General features: G+C 45.9%; 1 protein-coding gene across 1 annotated transcript in view; it reads right to left on the bottom strand.

Annotated features, from left to right (window-relative positions):
- Positions 1-20386, bottom strand: part of Cnst (consortin, connexin sorting protein) — an 83449-nt gene that overhangs the window by 30440 nt on the left and 32623 nt on the right. The window contains exons 2-3 of the mRNA XM_059280443.1: positions 19003-19432; positions 5527-5711 (exon numbers count right to left, since the gene is read on the bottom strand). Of these exons, the coding sequence (XP_059136426.1) occupies positions 5527-5711; positions 19003-19381 (564 nt within the window). The 5' untranslated portion in view covers positions 19382-19432. The remainder of the gene's footprint in view (positions 1-5526; positions 5712-19002; positions 19433-20386) is intronic.

Consider the following 20386-nt stretch of genomic DNA (forward strand, 5'->3'; position numbering starts at 1 on the left):
TAATTTATACACATTTACTATTTTTCTTTTGTTTTAACTTGCTTTTTGAGACAGGGTCTCAAGTATCCCAGGCTGTCCTCCAATTAGCTATATACCAGAAGATGACCTTGGGTTCTTCATTTTCCTCACCACCTCCCAGGTATTGGGATTGCAGGTGTATACCACCACCCCAGCTTACATGCACCATTTCTTGATTTCTCACTCTTCAATAAAGGATGAGTTGCTGAGTTCTTTGCTTGTGACCATCCCAACCTTTCAGACACGCATAGTTGTTTTCTCACACATTCATCTATCCCATGTTAACATACTGAGATCCTGGGTAAACATCTCATGTATACCTTATTAAAAGCCCCCTCATATAGTAAACTATTTTCTTGGCAGGAAAAGAGCTTTGTTTTCTTTGGAGTTGTCCCTTGTTCATGCCATCCCTACTCCCCAGTGCTGGGGACTGAAAATGTTCAGCACACATTCTACCCCTGAGCTATATTCTCAAAATAGTTATGTTAATTAACAAAACAATCCAACTGGGGGTGGGGGGCTGGATGTGGTTGTACCTCCCTTTAATCCCAGCACATACGAGTAAACATATCTCTGTGAATTTTGAGGCCAGCCTGGTGGCCTACACAGCAAGTTCTGAGTTCTGGAGTTAGATGGTGAGATCCTAATCTACAGGGAGATGGCTTGAGGGGTAAGGGGCCTGCTGTCACGATGCCCCAAGTTCAAGCCCTGGAACTCACACTGAAGGAGGAAAGAAATGATTCCCACACGCTGTTTTCTCACCTCCACAGGTGTTGTGGTATGTGGGTGGGTACAAACACACACTCAAAATAAACACAGGTAAAACTTTTCAAAGGTTTTACACAAGCTGGGTGGTGGTGGCACATGTCTTTAATCCCAGCACTCGTGAGGCAGAGGCAGGCGGATCTCTGTGAGTTCAAGGCCAGCCTGGTCTACAGAGTGAGTTCCAAGACAGGCACCAAAACTACACAGAGAAATGCTGTCTCAAAAAAAAAAATGTTTTATACCTTTATCTGTGCACCTCCCCCCTCGTGTGTGTGTGTGTGTGTGTGTGTGTGTGTGTGTGTGTGGTGTGTGTGTAGTGAGTGCACTGTCCACTTTTGAGGGTGGACTCTCTCCTTTTACTGTGTGGGTTCCAGGTCATCAGGCTTGGTGAGCCAGCTTGATGGCTTGATTTCAATTACTCTTGAACTGACAGATAAAGATATAAACTATACAATTGTCATCCAAATTCATCTTTTCCTTTTTAATGTGCAATTTTTCTATGTATTTCTCATTTAAATAACTTCAAATACTCAGAGTCTAAAAAGATTTAAATCTCCTTTCAGTACGCCCAGGTTCAGCAGTATTCAGAAACCAAGCAGTGACAGGAGACCCTGCCCCAAGATCTGACCTGCTGGTAGCAGTACCAACTGCCCTCCTGGGGTGTGGCTGCCACCTGCAAATTTCCCTTCACCTAGACCAGTGGTAGAGACAGCAGATGTCAGACAGCCTACATATCAGATGTTCACATTACGATTCATAAAAGTAGCAAAACTACAGTTATGAAGTAGCAATGAAATAATCTTATGGTTGGGGGTCACCACAACATGCGGAACTGTATTAAAGGGTTGCAGCATTAGGAAGGTTGAGCACTGCGGACCAAGACGCTCCTTCCAACATTCCGGCGTGATCTCTAGTTTCCTGCATCTCCTATCTTCTGTCACCTGGTTCATATGTTGTGTGGCTCCTTGAGAGAGAAGAGATACCAAAGGCCCTAAAGCAGTAATATTCTCAGTTTGAGGGGCTGCTAGGAGGCCAGAGCTCTTGGTAGACACTGAGAGACTGGTAGGAATCGAGGGTTGAGAGGAAACAGGCACAGATCACAGGAAGCCATGGTAGGGGGTTTGGCTTTTACTACGAATGAGAAGAGATACCACTGGAAGACCTTGGGCAGTTAAGTGACATGTTCTAAGTTGTGTTTCATCTAAGTCACCGTGACTTCCAGGTAGAAGGGGAGAAACCTAACACTAGAGGTTTTTACAGTGAGGAAGTTCAGATGGGGTTTAATGAAGCGACACCACACTTGCATATTACAGAGGGCCCTCGGGATGGCTCTGCAGTTCAGAGGGCCTGCTGTGCAAGCCTGACAGCCTGAGTTTGATCCCGGAACCCATGTAGGTGACAGGCTGTCCATGGGTTGTCCTCAGACCTCCATATGTATATGGTGGCATGTACTTCATGCTATATGCTACAATAAATTTAAAACACTTGAATGGAAAAAGGATTTGTACATGTACAAATCATAATGTGAAAACTACAAAAATTTATGAAAATGTTAACAACTGATGAATGTAGATGAAAAGCACAAGGTGATGTACTGGGAATTACTAAAATGATTGAAACACACTTCCACCCATCTCTGGGTGTATGTCCCTTGGGAAGTGACAGGGTATTCTGTATTCTACACAGAGGTGATGGCTGATTCCTTTGCAGCTACTAGGCATGGTCTTGACAAGCAGCCTCTGAACTGGTTGCATAGCATTTGTAAGGCTTTTACTGTGTACCAAACACTGTACTACATGCTCATGTTCATTAACTCAGCCCATCTACTACCAACTTTATAATGATAAAGAAACCAAAAGCCACATAGCTCAGCAAAATGCCACTCTGCTCACTGAGCTCCCTTCCCAAGGACAAATGCAGACTGCCGAGAAGGGGAGGAACTGCAGTTAGGGGGCTAGGACTCTCTGTGTTTCTGGAGAAATGGGGCAGAGTTTCTGTGAAGTAAGAACAGATAACCTTTAGGCCCAGTCAAGATTACTACTGTCTTCCTGGCTAAAATGGGCCTTTTCTTTCCCTCTTGATTTGCCCCTGACCAAGGATCACCTGCCATAGAAAAGAACTTTCTTAATTCTAATGCAACCATGGCTCATATTCTGTTTGTGTTCTGACAACACAGCTTGCCTAGAGATCAGAGGGCAGAGCTAGCCACTAGTCAACCACAGAGGCCAGGCAGTGGTGGCACACACCTTTAATCCCAGCACTTGGGAGGAAACAGGAAGATCAGGAGTTCAAGGCCACCTTGGGCTACAAGAGATTGAACCAGTCTAAAAGAGTAAGAGAGCTGGGCTGTGGTGGTGCACGCCCTTAGTCCCAGCACTAGGGAGGTGGAGACAAAAGGTGTCGGAGACAGGATCTCAGCCCCCTGTTCAGTCAGAGGACTGGAAGGGTGAGAGCTATTGTTCTGCTTCTCTGATCTTTCAGTTTTCACCCTCCATATCCGACTCCAGGTTTTTATTAAGACTAATTAGGATCACACTTTTCCGAAACTCCATGAAAAGATCTGTCTGCCTTGTTATTTCCATCTTTATCTTAAATATCCTTTCCCCAACATTTCATTGAAATTCTGCAGTGGAGTTCAAACCATAGGAAAATGAACAGCCACATACTTTTGCCCTTGATTTGGCAATGAGTGTCATTTTGTTAAATTTGCTTTCTCTCTGTGCCTTCTCCCCCAACATCTTCTCTCCCAATCAACAACTTCAAGAGCTTCAGGGTTCACTTCAAGTATCTCTGATACTTGTACTTCTATCACCCAGGAACAAGGACACTCTCCTATATAACCCATAACTTCATCAGCCAAGAAAAAATGGTGCTTGGGGCTTGAGAGTGGGCTCAGGTATGCTCTTCAGGAGGGCCAGAGTTTACATATGACAGGCAGCTCGAAATGTTCTGCAACTCCAGCTCCAGGGGATCCAACACCTTCTCGTCTCCAAGGGTGTACACACACACACACACACACACACACACACACACACACACACACACACACGCACGCACACGCACACAGAAACATACACAAAATCTTTTTAAAAACTTTAAAAAAAGCAAATTTTAGTACTAGTGTTGAGGAACTCAATGTGTGAAAATGGTAATAAGGACGATGAAGCAGCTGTGAACACTTTTTGCAAGCTCAGCCCACTGTGCAAATGCAACAAAGGCCAGAAGCCAAGGGAGGGCTGCCTTGGTGAGTGGTCCTCAACGATGACAAGTCAGTCATGTGCTGGAGGCCAGGCAGAGGCCGTGCTTCCTCGACAGTCACACGGCAGATAGCACAAATCTGTAAAAATGCACATCTTAGTGCCCTGGAACCAAACTATTTTCCTTAAAAAATACTCGGATTGTTTACTGCAGAAGTTGAAACAAAAGTAGATGAAAAGTTAAGGGCTAGGGGTGTAGCTTGGTGTGGCAGACTGCTTGCTCAGCCCTGGACTTGGGGATGCTGGTTCATGACTGCAATCACATCACTTGAGGGGAGGAGGCAGGAGGATCAGAAATTCAAGGCATCTTGAGTTACACAGCCAGGAGACATGAAACTCTCATCTCAAAAAAGGAGAGAAAGGAAAAGAAACAAACAAAAACTTTTCTCTAGTCCCAAGTACCAATTATTTTCATTTTAACTGCAAATAAAATACAAATTACAAATACTTGAATTTTTCCCACATGATCTCATCGTTAGAAGGCTTCCCACTTCTCTCCATGTTCTCCACCTTTCAACACACCCCACCTCCCAATCTTCAGAAGATTCTGTTTCCAAAAGTAAAACTGCATTCTGGGTATTTGAGGTGTCACTAAGTACCTGAGTGCCCAAAGTTATCCCCAGCATCACAAAACAATAACAGCACCCCTCCACCCCAGCTCCAAACAACAATAACAATAGCATCCCCCCTCACCATACACACACACAAAGGCCTTCTCACTGATAAAGGCTTCTAGCCCGCATCTCTTTCCTGCCTCTTTCCTTCTTCAACTGTGATATCCCAGCCATACCTTCACAGCCCAGTTGCTCTGCTGTGATAGCTCACTTTTCTTTTAAACATTTTAAAAATTTACGTATATGGGTGTTGCCTGCATGGTGTATGTCTGCACACCTCTGTGTATCTGATGTCTGCAGGGGCCAGAAGAGGGTGTCGAGATTCCCCGGAACTGGAGTTCCAGACAGTTGTGAACTGCCCTGCGGATGCTGGGAACTGAACTAAGTCCTCTGGGAGAGCAGCCAGTGCTTTTCACTGCTCCAGCACCTACTCACCCTGGACCACCCATCTCAAGAGCTGCCTTCTTTTCTGTTGCTGACTGGGCAGAGTTAACTGCTGAGCCTTAGACTTTTCCACTCTGACAGCACAAAATCCCACACTTGTATCGACATACTTATTTCTCGCATTTCACCACAGCTCTCTTTAGAACATGCCTTAGGAGTCTTTGTTCCTTCAGTGGCTAGCAGGCCTCTTGGCATCCAGTTGGAGCTTACCAAACTCTTGCCATATTGATTCTTCTTTATGCTTGACTGAATCACTGAATAAAGGCGTTGGCTACTGTCCAAATGACAGATCATCCAGGGCGCAGTGAGTCTACTCACGTTTAGGGTCAACAGTGGGTGGGAGGGATCGATCATGGAGAACCGGATTTTAGATGACTCTAAACACTGGCAGCAGCCAGTGAGGCTGAGAGCAAAGGGTGTGGTCTTACCTGATGGAAGAAGAGGGGGAGTGCTCTTGAGTCCATCTGCTCCACCTCCCCTCGGAGCAGCGAGAACAGCGGCTGCAATGCTGGTGCTGGAGCTTTTGGGGGGTCATTTGCATTCACTCCGGCAGCCTCTTCCCCAACAGCCTGCAACTCTGCAGTCAGTGTCTGCACTAAAGGTCTGGCATCTCCTACAGAACACGAGGAAATGACTACATCAGGCTAGACCCCGTCATGGAGGAATGCTTTTAAACTACCACTCCCATTGATGATAAAACCCAGAAGTCCCAAATTACTGTCCTCCTTCAGTTGGCGATTTCTGCAGAACTATAACTGAGTGTCAGTAATAAGGGGCTGAGGAGACAGGTTAGGGTCACCTTTGCTGTGATGAAACACCATGACCAAAAGCAAGTTGAAGAGGAAAGGGTTTATTTGGCTTATGCTTCCACATTGCTGCTCGTCATAGAAGAAAATCAGGACATGAACTCAAACAGGGCAGGAGGCCATGGAGGGGTACTGCTTACTAGCTTACTCTCCATGGCTTGCCCAGCCTGCTTTCTTATAGAACCAGGGCCACCAGCCCATGGATGGCACCACCCACAATGGACTAGACACTCCCACATCAATCACTAATCTAGAAAAGGTCCCACAGTCTTGCCTATGGCCTGACCTTATGGAGGCATTTTCTCAATTGGGGCTCCCTTGTCTCTGATGACTCCAACTTGTATCAAGTTGGCATAAAACTAACCTGCACAGAAACCCAGTCTCATATCTCTCTCTCTACCTATCTATAATATAAACTAAGGTGGACAGCAACTGAGGAAGACACCTGACAGAGACATAGAGGAGTGACCTCCACAATACACACACAAAATAAACAATAACATTTTTTTTTAAGAAGAAATATATGAGGCAGTGGGTGTTACTTAATGGTGTAAGGCCTAGGACTCCATTCCTTGCACAGCAAAAAAAAAAAAAAAAAAAAAAAAAAGGAAGAGGAGGAGGAATATAAAGGCCATTTTTGTGAACAAGTGTGAACAATTGTTTTAAAGACCTAAAAGTAAGGCTGTCCCTCCCCAACCCTAAGAGAAGTGTTTCTCCAGTTTCCTGACATAAAACAGGTTAGGTTTTCAGGCAGGGAAATAAACTCTTGCAGGGAGAGTTCCACAGCATTTCCAGAGTGAGTTTTTGTTTCTAGTTCTGCCAAAAGTTTACAACAGAGTTCTACCATGGCTTATATAATCACGCTACTGAATAAGGACATACTTTATCTTAGGGACATATAAAGTAGACATTGATATTCTAACTATGTGGAGTTATATTTAAAATATGGCCTTACTGGTTTCATGCCATTAACAGGACAAAGAATTCCTATTAGAAAACTATTGGCCAGGTGTGGTGGCTATGCTTTTAATATCAGCAGAGGAGGAGGCAGAGGCAGGGGGATCTCTGTGAGTTCCAGGACAGCCAGGATTATTATACAGAAAAACCCTGTCTCAAAAAACCAAAAAAGAAGGAAGGAAGGTAAAGAGGGAGAAAGGGAGAGACAGAGAGACAGAGAGAGAGAAAAAAAAGAGAAAAAAGAAAGAAGGAAAAGAAGGAAAGAAAGAAAGAAAAGAAAAACTATCTGTTGTCCAAGTGCCAAGGAATCAGAGAACGGACGCTCTGGAAGCCAGGCAGCCTACCCCCAACACTTCTTTCCTGTTCTTCTGCCTGCTCACTTAGATTGCCTAGCCTAGCTTTGTCTTGATTTCGATGCAGCACAGGGGAGATAGCATCTACCTGCTAAGGTCACTTGAGCAATAATGAGACCTAGAGACAGCTGGACAAAGTGAGGTGTGCTCCCCACTCGCACTGATATTTAAAAGATCGCTAAGACAGGTTTACCTCTGAGACAGGCTCTTTGGAGGCAAAGGCTAATAAAGGTTAACAGAACACCCCCAATGTTGCAGGGAATAACAGAAATGGTCACAACTATGCATGGAAGTCAGACATGGTGGCACTCTCCAGTGGCCTCAGCATTCTGAGGAAGCAGGAGGAACAGTTCATGGTCATCCTTCGCTACATAGGAAATTTAAAGCCAGCCTGGGCTACATGAGAGACTGTTCCCCCAAAAACAAAATACAAGAATCACAAACAAAAACAAACACATAAAGAGCCATGCAGAAGAGTTAGACACTTAGTTCCGCGTTCACCAACACCGTTAGTTTGAACACAAATGGACTCCCCACAGAGTAACGTGCAGCTGCCTTTCAGCTTGGCTTCTTTTGCTTAGCCAGGACTCAAGTTTCCTCACGTCCTCCCGTAGCTTCAGATCTCATTTCTTCTCATGGGCTTGTTTGGCAGGGAAACAATTAAGCAGAGAAACACTGGCAAAATCGGAGACTTACAGGCTACCTGACGTGAGCCTGCACAGCTCCACTGCACTAGTGACTGTGTAACAGCCCTCGGGCTTCCACACTGTAAACGGAAGCTCACGGTTCTCCACGTGTCTTTCACGGTAAATTTGATATTGTTATTTATTTATTTATTTATTTATTTATTTTTATTTATTTTTGGTTTTTCGAGACAGGGTTTCTCCGTGTAGCTTTGCGCCTTTCCTGGAACTCACTTGGTAGCCTAGGCTGGCCTCGAACTCACAGAGATCCGCCTGGCTCTGCCTCCCGAGTGCTGGGATTAAAGGCGTGCGCCACCACTGCCTGGCGATATTGTTACTTTTAATGATGCCCCCTGAGTCTTATAAATGTTTTGCTTTGAGGAGATTAATTATGCTTCGTGAATTATCACTAAATTTCTTTGTGGTACATACAAAGTTCTCTGGTAAAAACACATTTATAGTTAAGCAAGAAAATCAAAACACGACTGTCACATGTAATTTCCCCTTCACTGTAAAGTCTCATCAATATAAATAAAGCTCTCTGTTGCTGTGCATGAATCCAGATGGTTGGAGAGAAACAAGAAACTCTATTTACCTTCCTTTGCAAAGCCACGTGAGTTATAGTTAAAATATCCACCAAGCAACTTGGTGATGCTATTTATACATTTTGCAGATAACAAGCAGATTCATAAGCTCTAATTTAACTTAACACCTGTTAACTTTATTAAGCTCCAAAATAGAGACCACAGTTCAACATTTGTCTGTTAATGTTTTATTTAGCTTTTACACTTGATTCTAGCAAAAGTCTGAGAAACTATTTTAGTTGATTAAAAAAAAATTATTTATAACAGCTTTGGGGCAGAGATTGTCATCTTATCTTGACTCAGATAGTTTAGGTTCTGTTTCCTTGGCATGTAACTGATCCATTCAGCTTAGAGCCTCAGCTGTCAAGTTGTCAAGAGGCACCCTGCAGAACCCTGTGATATCCTTTAACAGCTTTTGTCTTGAAATGCTAGGATTGCACCCTGGTACGCATGCCCCTCCAGTAATCTGCCATCTGTGAACACAGCTGAGAAGCCACTGTTTGGCTCCAGGCTGGGGGAATAGTGTGACAGGATCATTTAATGGCAAAAACCGTGAGTATGAAACATTGTCACAGAAGAGACCCAAAGGATGCTGTCTAGAAGCTAGCAATGCTAAGGTAAATGTAGTGGTGAAGGAAGCCCTAGAATTAGGGTTTCAGAGCAAAATGGCAGAAGAGGCAGCCCCACTCTCCCATGTCCCTTTTATCTAACCTGTCCTTGCTACCTGAAGGGCTGTCTTATGTTATCTAATTAGGAACCCCTCCAGAGCAGGAAAGTGGCAGGCATTGCTGAAAAACGTGGTCAGGCGATCAGAACGTCAAATGACAACCGGCGGAGTAACAAAATGACATCTGAAGCCAGAGAGGAAAAGCCAGGAAGACAGTTACCCTCAGGAAAGCAGGGCATTCGAGAGTGATTGTGTAACTGGCAAAGAACAAAGCCACCCCCAGCGTTGGGAAAGATAAATGCTTGGGGAAAGCCTGAGGAGGCCTGGGCTTTCGCCTGGATGAACCTAAGCTCTGCATGGAGCAGGGAGTGAAACCACAAACAGCTTTTGGTTCTGAGAGCTAGAGCCATGCTGTAAAGCTCGGAAGAGGAACCCCAGCTAACCCAATCACCAAGTGCCACCCTCTGCTTCCCAGAATCTCTACCATCACGGGCTCACTATGCCCAGTATTCCATAACAGAAGTCTCGAAGTGTACAAAGAAACAGCGTAGAATGGCCTGTGTAAGGAAAGACATCAGGGGCAGAAAACATCCCCGAGGAAGACTAAATGTCAGACCTACCAAAGAATGGAAGTTAACAGTCTCAAAAATGCTCAAAGATTTAAGAAAGCCACGAACAAAGCATGAGGGAAAACAAGGAAGAACTCAAGGGAGACTGAAAGAGACAGACTAGACAGTGGAATTAGTGTCTATGCACACAGACATTCTGTGGGGTGACTGGAGTTTAGAAATAGGCTGGAGTGAAGACTATGTATATTATGGATATAATTACTGCCACTGAATGAACAGAACATTCTGGGCAATGAGTGGTTAGCGGGGCAAATCTATGTTTACAGCAATAAAAATAGTTAAAAAAAAAAAAAGTACTTCCAGTTCTATGATTTTGCTATGATTCTCTAAGCCACTGTGGAACTTATTCACACTACTGCACTCAAAAATGCTGTCCCTCTCCATCTCGGCCAGAATCTTGCAGACAGATCAGGTGGAAACAAACATGAGGTCTAACTTCTAACAGACAGGAGACACTCTCCATTGAAATATTATAGTCATTGTCTAAACACACTGCAGTAGTCTCAGCACGAGGGTTTGTATTATGAGGAAGATAAATCTGAAACAGTCTTCGGGCCTGACCTGGGGTCAAAGGGATGTATTATGTAATTATAGCATAATTACTACTTGCTCCTTGGCTGGGTCTCTTCCCATGTCCTCAGGCCACAGCCTCTGTCTTCAGAGGGAACCAGGCACAAGCCTGGCTGTGGTGAAGGAAGAGGTTGGGCTGGGGTCATGCTATCCTATTAACACGGTAATAAAGTAATTAACGACAAAGAATAAAGAAGATGACACATGTGATATTCCTAGGCACTGGGACTATCACCAGGCTGTACCTTAGGTACTTTGTTATTGTTGGTTTTGAAACAGGATCTCGCCATGCAGCCATAGCTGGTCTAGGACTCACTATGTAATCGAGGAAGGCCTCACACTCATGGGTGATCCTCTTGCCTGCTTCTCCTAAGTGCTGGGATCACAGACATGAACCACCATGCCAGCTTTAGGTGGCAATTTAAACATGACTGTTAACACTAGGGCTGTTTTGAAGGACACACCTCTCATCTGCTAAACTCTCTGCTTATAAACCGCCGTCCCATCAGACTCCGACAGCTACACATACACCTCTAAAAGATTCCTCTCATTCTTGGCAGGAGGATGTCACAGAGGGCACTTTTCTTGAGCAAAAGTTGCAAGCCTTTTTATGGCTTGTTTGCTTGGTTGAGCATTTATGGAGGGTGGGCTCTAACTAAAATCTTCCCTAAGTCATACTGAGCCGCAGTCTAGATCTGCCTTCAGCTACACTTACCTTGAACTTGAAGATCTTAGTTATTTTTTCCTTTCAAATACAGGGCTCATTACATCAGACACATTATCCTAAACTCAGTGGTTAGCGGATTTGAGGAAGCATTTCACAAAATGAACGTCCAGTGAGCACTCATGGGCCAGTCTCGAAGCCACAGCAGGTGACCCCACACAGCTGTGCCCATTCCGCCCAGGTGACCCCACACAGCTGTGCCCATTCCGCCCAGGGCCCCCCACTCTCCTCTACAGTTCTGTCACTCCCTGGAGCTTGCTGCAGGCTTTTCCAGTTCGTACTCACTGCACAATCAGCACACACATACTGCCGGAATTAGAGTCGGAATTATGGAGAACGTGCCAATTAGCGCCAATGTGGGGAATCACTAATTTTCCTCTTAGACGGTTGATTAGCTCTTCTACACTCCAACAGGTCTTATTAAAAACTAAAAATATGCACGGGGTTTGCCCAAGCATGCAACTAGTTATGCAAATTCCTAAACCTTAAATTAATAAGTTCTTAAACTTCTTGTCCACAAACAAACAATTCAAGTGCCAAAATTTCATGTGAAATTAATACAGAGCTTTTCAACTCTGGCACTGACTTGGAGAATATCAAAATGGCTAAGTTCCACCCTGTTATCAAGTTCATTCCAAGAAAACCAAATTCATCAGCTATCAAGGACAAAATGTTTTGAGGTTCTCTAGGATACATAAAGGTGAACAATTCTTAAATTTTAATGACCTTATACAGAAGTATATAATCAGGAAAGGATGTAAGTAAAGGCACTCATGAGCAAGCCTGGAGACCTGAGTTCAATCCCCAGACCCCACATAAAGGTGGAAGGAGAACTGTTGCTACAAAGTCCCCTGACCTCCACGTGTGCGCCGTCTGTCTGCACCTGACCTCCACGTGTGCACTGTCCACACCTGACCTCCACGTGTGCACCATCCACACCTGACCTCCACATGTGCACTGTCTGTCTGCACCTGACCTCCACGTGTGCACTGTCTGTCTGTCTGCACCTGACCTCCACATGTGCACCGTCTGCACCTGACCTCCACGTGTGCACTGTCTGTCCGCACCTGACCTCCACGTGTGCACCGTCTGTCCGCACCTGACCTCCACGTGTGCACTGTCTGTCCGCACCTGACCTCCACGTGTGCACTGTCTGTCCGCACCTGACCTCCACGTGTGCACTGTGTGCACCTGACCTCCACGTGTGCACCGTCTGTCTGCACCTGACCTCCACGTGTGCACCGTCTGTCCGCACCTGACCTCCACGTGTGCACTGTCTGTCTGCACCTGACCTCCACGTGTGCACCGTCTGTCTGCACCTGACCTCCACGTGTGCACCGTCTGTCCGCACCTGACCTCCACGTGTGCACCGTCTGTCCGCACCTGACCTCCACGTGTGCACCGTCTGTCCGCACCTGACCTCCACGTGTGCACCGTCTGTCCGCACCTGACCTCCACGTGTGCACCGTCTGTCCGCACCTGACCTCCACGTGTGCACTGTGTGCACCTGACCTCCACGTGTGCACCGTCTGTCCGCACCTGACCTCCACGTGTGCACTGTCTGTCCTCACCTGACCTCCACGTGTGCACTGTGTGCACCTGACCTCCACGTGTGCACTGTGTGCACCTGACCTCCACGTGTGCACCGTCTGTCCGCACCTGACCTCCACGTGTGCACTGTCTGTCCGCACCTGACCTCCACGTGTGCACTGTCTGTCTGCACCTGACCTCCACGTGTGCACTGTCTGTCTGCACCTGACCTCCACGTGTGCACCGTCTGTCTGCACCTGACCTCCACGTGTGCACCGTCTGTCTGCACCTGACCTCCACGTGTGCACCGTCTGTGTGCACCTGACCTCCACGTGTGCACTGTGTGCACCTGACCTCCACGTGTGCACCATCCACATCTGACCTCCACGTGTGCACTGTCCACACCTGACCTCCACGTGTGCACTGTCCACACCTGACCTCCACGTGTGCACTGTCTGTCTGCACCTGACCTCCACGTGTGCACCGTCTGTCTGCACCTGACCTCCACGTGTGCACCGTCTGTCTGCACCTGACCTCCACGTGTGCACTGTCTGTCTGCACCTGACCTCCACGTGTGCACCGTCTGTCCGCACCTGACCTCCACGTGTGCACCGTCTGTCCGCACCTGACCTCCACGTGTGCGCCGTCTGTCTGCACCTGACCTCCACGTGTGCACTGTCTGTCCGCACCTGACCTCCACGTGTGCACCGTCTGCACCTGACCTCCACGTGTTCACCGTCTGCACTTGTAATAAGTGAATCTTAAAGGGTATATAATCTTCCTAGATGAGTAATTCTTTGTGGAAGAAGAGAAAGAGACTAATTCCCATAGGAAAGGAACTGAGAATTTTCTAGAAATGATTCTCCATTCTGGTCTATAATTCTCTGAAAACCCCCGACAATGGATTCTCTTTGGAATAACAAAATCAAATGAGAAAGGAAGAGTCAGAAAGTCGGGAGTTAAGTCTGAAGAACATCCAAGCACCTGTACAGAGCAGTGTTACACTGAACTGTCCTCTAGCAGGAATCCTCACACTGTGGAGCTGTGGACTATATCCTGTTTCCTCACACCACTAACCCCCACTAACCCCCACACTACCTCCATATTCTTTTCAAAAACAGCTTTACTGAGATGTAATTTACATGGCTTACAATTCACCTCTTCACGTATAGATTCAACAGCTTCACTATCTAGCTAGTGTTATGTACTATGCAGAGCCCATATTTGTGGATTCTCTCATTAAGCAAAATTAATGCTTTCAAGATTCATCCTGTGGCTTGTATCAGTACTTCATTTCTTATTGCCAAGTAATATTCTGTTGTATGTGTGTACTTTGATTGGTGTGGCTCTTTCCAGTGTTCACTTGTGTTCTTTCTTTCTTTTCTTTAATTAGAGTTAAGTCTACAGAATAACAATTTTAAAAAACAACAGAGACAAGGATAATCAAACACAGTTTGGACCTATGGTTGATACCTAGAAGCAGTTATCTTAAACAAATGAAAATAAGACTACCTCTCTGTAGGGATCATGATCCAATAAAAACCTGGCATAAAGAAAGAGAAAAACACAAGTAGACTGCTTAGAACACAGGTAAGGTTGCACATTTTAACAAAGTTAGCTAAAGCACTGAAGGACTGAGAAGAGAGCAGACACGTGGTCCACGCCCATAACCAATCCCAGTAGCTGGGAAGGGGAGTCAGGAGGACTCCCGGGAGTTTGAGACCAATCTGAGACACAGGATAGTTTGGGATACTGTCTCAAGAAAAACCAAACAGGAGCTGGGCAGTGGTGGTGCATGCCTTTAATCCCAGCACTTGGGAGGCAGAGGCAGGTCGATCTCTGTGAATTTGAGGCCAGCCTGGTCTACAGAGTGAGTTCTAGGACAGCCAGAGCTACACAGAGAAACCTGGTTTCGAAAAACCAAAAACCAACCAAACAACAACAAAAACAAGAAGGCAAGATAGTTCCACAGGCAAAGGCACTTGCAGTCAAACGTGACAACTCCCCCTCTGATCCTTGCCCCCCCCAACCCCAAGTAAATAAAGAAATGCAAGAAAAAACCAACCAAACAACAGAGAAGCCAAAGCTACAAATACCCTGGGTGGACGGACCTTTTCATTAAGCTGGCAATAACTGAATTCTCTAAAATCAGTAACTAAATATTCTTAAATAAAGCCCCTAAAATATCCCCTTATCTTTAAGTGTTCGTCTATATCCGTCTGTGCTTACATATAACTGCAAAAATATATGAATTTGGAGGTATAATTTTCCTCATCTTCATCATGTATCCCTTTACTTAAATAAATATCAATTTACCAGGACTGAATGTAGTTTGGGGACAGAATCTGGAAAGCCGCAGACAACTCTGGCACTGTATTTTTTTCAGGAGGGGGACTGTTTTCGAGACAGGGTTTCTCTGTGTAACAGCTCTGGCTGTCCTAGAACTCCCTCTGTAGACCAGGCTGGCCCCAAACTCTCAGAGATCTGCCTGCTTCTGCCTCCTGAGTGCTGGGATTAAAGGTGTGTGCCACCACCACCCAGCTTCAGACTCTGTATTTTCAAAGCATGCCTGAAATCACGACCCAGTGACTAGAGAAGGGGTACCTCTCCGATCCCCCTCGGTGGAGATTGCCAGCATCCCTCACACAGACCCTGCCAAAGTCCTTACCCGTTTCCCTCACTTTTACTCTTCACCGGCCCAGCTCGTTGGGCACATTCGCTGTGGCTCCCATTGTGTTACTGCCTTGCTCAAGCCTGTTGGGAAGGTCCAACCTGGTTATTAGAATATTTATAATCTGGGCCTTGCTAATCTCCCAAATCTTGGGTACCCTACTCTGCTAATTCCTTTCCTCTCACTGTCCTCAGCCAAAGAAGATGGAGACCGGCCAAAACACAGGACACCCTTTCCTTGTGCTCTGGGCTACTCTGACATCCTTCATCTTCATCCTCACCTTCCCTCTTGACCTGCACTTGTCCTAGCTCAGCCTAGACATCAGCTCCTCCTGGAAGCTTTCACAGCTCTCCCTGGACATTGCACTCCACTGCTACAGGCCTGCTTGACGCTGTCAGGACTTCCTCCTCTACTAGACTGCCCCTGCTGTTACTTACTTCCCTCACCTGAACACAGGAAATGGAAAGGCAGGTTCACCAGCAGTTGAAGAGCACATGATATACAAAACTCCATAAACACCTGCTGACTAAGCAGTCCTGTACGGTTCTATAAATTAACGTAATGACAATGTTTATAATGCATAAGACTTGGTTATTATGTAAAGCATTATCATTGTGCCTTAGTTAAAACACTTTCAGGGTTTGCAGAATAAAGGCTCCCCAAAATGATTATGTCCCAATTCCATGAATCTATACATTCCCTCATGTTACGAAGAGAACTGCAGCAGCAGATGGATGTAAGGCTGCTCATCAGGTGTCTTTGAATGGGGAGGTTACTCTGGATCACCTTGTGGGACCTGTGTGATCATGGGGGGCAGCAGAGTCACAGCAGCGTGTGCAGGACTCTACAAGCCATTGCTGGATGGAAAGGCAGAGAAACCGACTCCTCCTTAGAGGCTAAGGAGGAACGGAGTTGGCTGGCAGCCTCCCTCTAGTCCACAGAGCAAGGGCAGACTCCCGACCTACAGAACTGTATGACAGACAGCGTGTGCTGTTTTCAGCCTCTAAAGTTGGGGACATTGGTTAGGGGACTAGGGGGACTCTTTCTTTCTTTTTTAATGAGTATGTTTGGGGCTGGAGTCAAGGCTGATGGATAAAGTGGCTGTCACACAAGCATGAGGACCAGAGTTTAGAACGCCAGAATCCACGAGTGACTCATGATTTGGAGGCCAGTTAGGAAAGTTCTTCTAGGCTCAAAGTCAGATAGATAAGATGCAACTGGGAGCCCATGTCTTATGGCATCACCAGTTGTTATTTCAGACATCAGTAATGTGCCAGTGTGCACCTCTACCTAACACTAAACATAGGTTCAATTCTCAGTCCTACCATGAAAAGAAAGAAAAGCCCCAGGACTTAAGAGAAGCTCAGACAAAAGAGCTAGGCAGCTAAGGCAGACTCACAGGGTTAGTTCTTAGTTCTGAACTCTCTGAGCCATGTCCCCCAAAAGAACGTTCTGTGACACAGCAATCACAAGCGCTCAAGAGCTCTTGTCTTCTGGCTGCCTGATGCACAGGACTGTTGTCCCGAGAACAAAGCCTCTGCAGGATATGCAGTATCAGTCAGTTTCCTCGGAGATAAGCAGGAGACAAGGAAGGCACTGAGTTCCTGATCTCAGATCACAAAGGTAGCACCAGGCAGAGCAGAGCCTCCAGCCCAGAGCTCTACTAACTATATCGGCCTGACTCCAGGCTGCAGATCCAGTTCCAGGTTTTGTCGTCCTCCAGATTCCTGCTCTCCTGGTCTTGGACCAGCTGGATACATTGTGAAGGGCAAGAGTAAAGCAAGGTGATGTGCTGAATGTGGCAACTCTATTTGGGAGAGCCTTCCTTCCTCAGTCTCACGTGCTATCATCTACCTCTGGTTCTGGCTATTTCCTGCACTGTTTTGTCTAACGTGTAGATACCATGGTGACTAGGGATGAGTAAACACCAAATGTTGTTATGGCAATCTTTAGACACTTAATCTGAACTTGTCTGTCAAGTCATACAAAATTTATGAGCCAATGATTGCCAGGGGCTGAGGAACAGGGGACATGGAGAGTGACTGCTAATGGGTTTCTGGTTTCTTTTGCAGGATCCAATGCTGATGATGGTGCACAGTTCCGTGGCTATAATTAAACCACCGGGCCATATACTTTAAAAAGCAAACTTTGTGGTTCGTTAATTATGTTTCCGTTTGAACAACTTGCTGTTATAAAGAAACCAGACATTAACAAATGTTGGCAAAGAGACAGAAACTGTATCTCTCCCATATTTTAGTGGGGCTACAAACTGGTGGAGCCACACTGGAAAATAGTTCACCAGTTAGACACAATGCTACCTATCATGTAGAACTACCTCCCACTGACAAATGAGAGAAATAAAAACATGTTCAGAGAGACATCACAGTAGACAAAAAGTATAATAACCAACATGCTCATTGGTGTACACATAAATATTTGAGAACTGTGCTACATCTATCCATGCAATGGAGCATTACTTAGCCATAAAAAGAAAGAGAGTTCTTAAAGGCAGCACCATCAGAATGATCACCTTCCTTACCTAACCCAGAGCTTGCCAATCAGCTAGCTGGTCTATGTAACCAGCTTGCCCCAAGAATCCTTTCTCTACCTAATAACACTCGGGTATATGCAGGCCTCCAGACATGCCCAATATTATGTGGGTGCCAATAATCTGAACTCTGCAGGCCGGGGAGATGGTCAGTGATTAAAAACACTTGCTGCTCTTCCAGAGGACCTGGGTTCAATTCCCAGCACCCACATGGCAGCTCACAACTGTCTGTAACTCCAGTTCCAGGGGGTCCCACACCCTCACACAGACATGCATACAGGCAAAACACCAATGCACACAAAATAAAAATAAATAAATTTTTTACAAATTAAAAAAAAGAAAATTAATGAAAAAAAAAAAAGAATCTGAATTCTGGTTCTTGTGTTTGTTCAGCAAGGACTTCATCCACTGAGCCACCTCCTCAGCCCCACAGTTTCATATTTTACTCTAAATTTTAAAACTACAAACGAAACCCAGGGTATGGAATAACTGTAGTTCTTATCGGCCAAAGCACAGGAGAGCAGGAGGGAGGAGACACTGCTTACTCACCAGGCCTCTTGCAAACACCGCGGCCTGGATAAAGTGCATTCCAGGAAGGACTGCCGGCCCATAGCATGCCAGCACTGTCATGTTTCTCACGAAACAAAACAACAACCACAACCAACCAACCAAACAAAAGCAGGCACAAAAATCACCAGTGGGGGCTTTTCCCCATGAGTGCCTGGTGAGGCAGACACAGAGCTGCACAGCCGCAATCTCACCTGCCAAACTACAATCTGGAAAGAAATCTGAATTCCTCCGTAACCAAAGATATGCAGATATCAAAACCAGATGCCTTACTCAGCCCTGCTACAAGACATGCATTGACTTAAGTAAGTTCATGTATACTGCTCACCTACAGAGTGAGGCAGGAAGATCCTATCCACAGCTGTACTAGCACAGACCATCACAGGTCAGACACCAAGGCCACGGTGATGGAGAAGGAAATCCTAAGGGCAGCAGACAACTGTGTGCTTTATAAGGGATGTAGACTAACTACGTCATGATTCATCTATAGACTGTGACGCTGTAAAGAACCACACAGTGGGACCTATGGATACTGCTGCAGAACAAGACTGAAAGAAGAGAAGCAAGTTGAAATGCCGATTTTTGTCAAAGGATAGTAAGATCTGAAGGCCTTACCTGGAGGTACGTTCTTAGGAGTGCCTCTTTTGGCTCTTGGACTTTTATTTCCAGGGAGTTTTTTGTCCTGGCCCAGGGAAGGCTGGTCATCTTTGGGACCGTCACATGGCATGTGTTCTGCCGTGTCACCGGGGGCTACCTCGCAGCCGGACAGGCAGCTTTCATTATTGTTGAGACTGTCCTGTTCAGACACTGTGGCTCTCCCCATTGCACCGTCACCGCCCGTCAGACCCGCAGGCCCGTCCCCGTCAAGCTGATTTTCATTCTCATCTGAGACAGAAGGCAAGGGTGTTACTCTCCTTTCCACGCCGTCACCCGGGTGACATCCATCTTGTGGTTCTATCTGAAGACTGTATGTAGGAGGGTTGCTGTCATCCATTAGCGCATCTTCTGTGGAACTGTTTAAAGTTTCATCAAAGTCCTTCCATGCCTACAAAGACAAAAGAATAAAGGCTACTTCATCCTGTAACCTCCGGGGACATGCGTGGTTTACAGGTTCCCACTTCTTTTCATTTCACTGATATTAGGAAAGGAATGAACTCCATTCTTCCCTCCTTCTTCACCTGCAACCTCATCCAACTCTCATCCCGCTCCGCATGCCAGTGCAGAGGCTCTCCCAGTCACTGTCACACAGAGGATGTCCCACTAAACCAGAGTGGGAAGGCTGCCTGCCTGCATCCTGCGCTTCCCAGTGCTCTCGGTGCTTCTGAATGTGCCTCACGCTGGGGCAGCTGACTGGAGGGAAGACATTCCTGGCTGCGCAGGTTATCTCTAAAAGCATCACTCACGATATCCTGGACATGTGCCAGTAAGAGCCAGCTGCACAAATACTTCTTCTTTGACTAAACAGCAGCAACATTTACAAACGAGAACAATGGAAGCCGTATTATATACTTTTTTTCTAGAAAGGCACATGGGGAAGAGTCAAACCACATACATTTACTCTGCTGTTCACAACACCTTTTACTTTCTGAAAGCAAGCACTGAGCATTGCCGAGGTGAACCTTACCATTTCCAGCAAAACCATTTTAAACAATCCCCTTTTTAAAAGAGAGGGTGGTAATAATTAACTCTGGAGCTTTAGGGACACGCTTAACATTTTAAATACCTAAAAAGTGCCTGTAGGTCCCAAGTACTTGGGTGGTTGAGGCAGGAGAATGATTTGAACCTAGGGATCTGGGGTCAGCCTGAACAAGAGAACAGGCCTCAAAACACACAAGCCAGTTAGTTATCAGCCATTTTTTATCTTATCATTCAAAGGTACATTTTAAGAAGAAGTGTGCCAGCCAGATTATTTATGCTTGCTTAGCATTATTTCTGGGTCTGAATCAACTATTCCAATAATTCTGAAAAAATATCTCCCCCTACTTAGGTGATAGTACTT

This window comes from Peromyscus eremicus, chromosome 15 (genome assembly GCF_949786415.1).
Source record: "Peromyscus eremicus chromosome 15, PerEre_H2_v1, whole genome shotgun sequence".
NCBI classification, from domain to species: Eukaryota; Metazoa; Chordata; class Mammalia; order Rodentia; family Cricetidae; genus Peromyscus; species Peromyscus eremicus.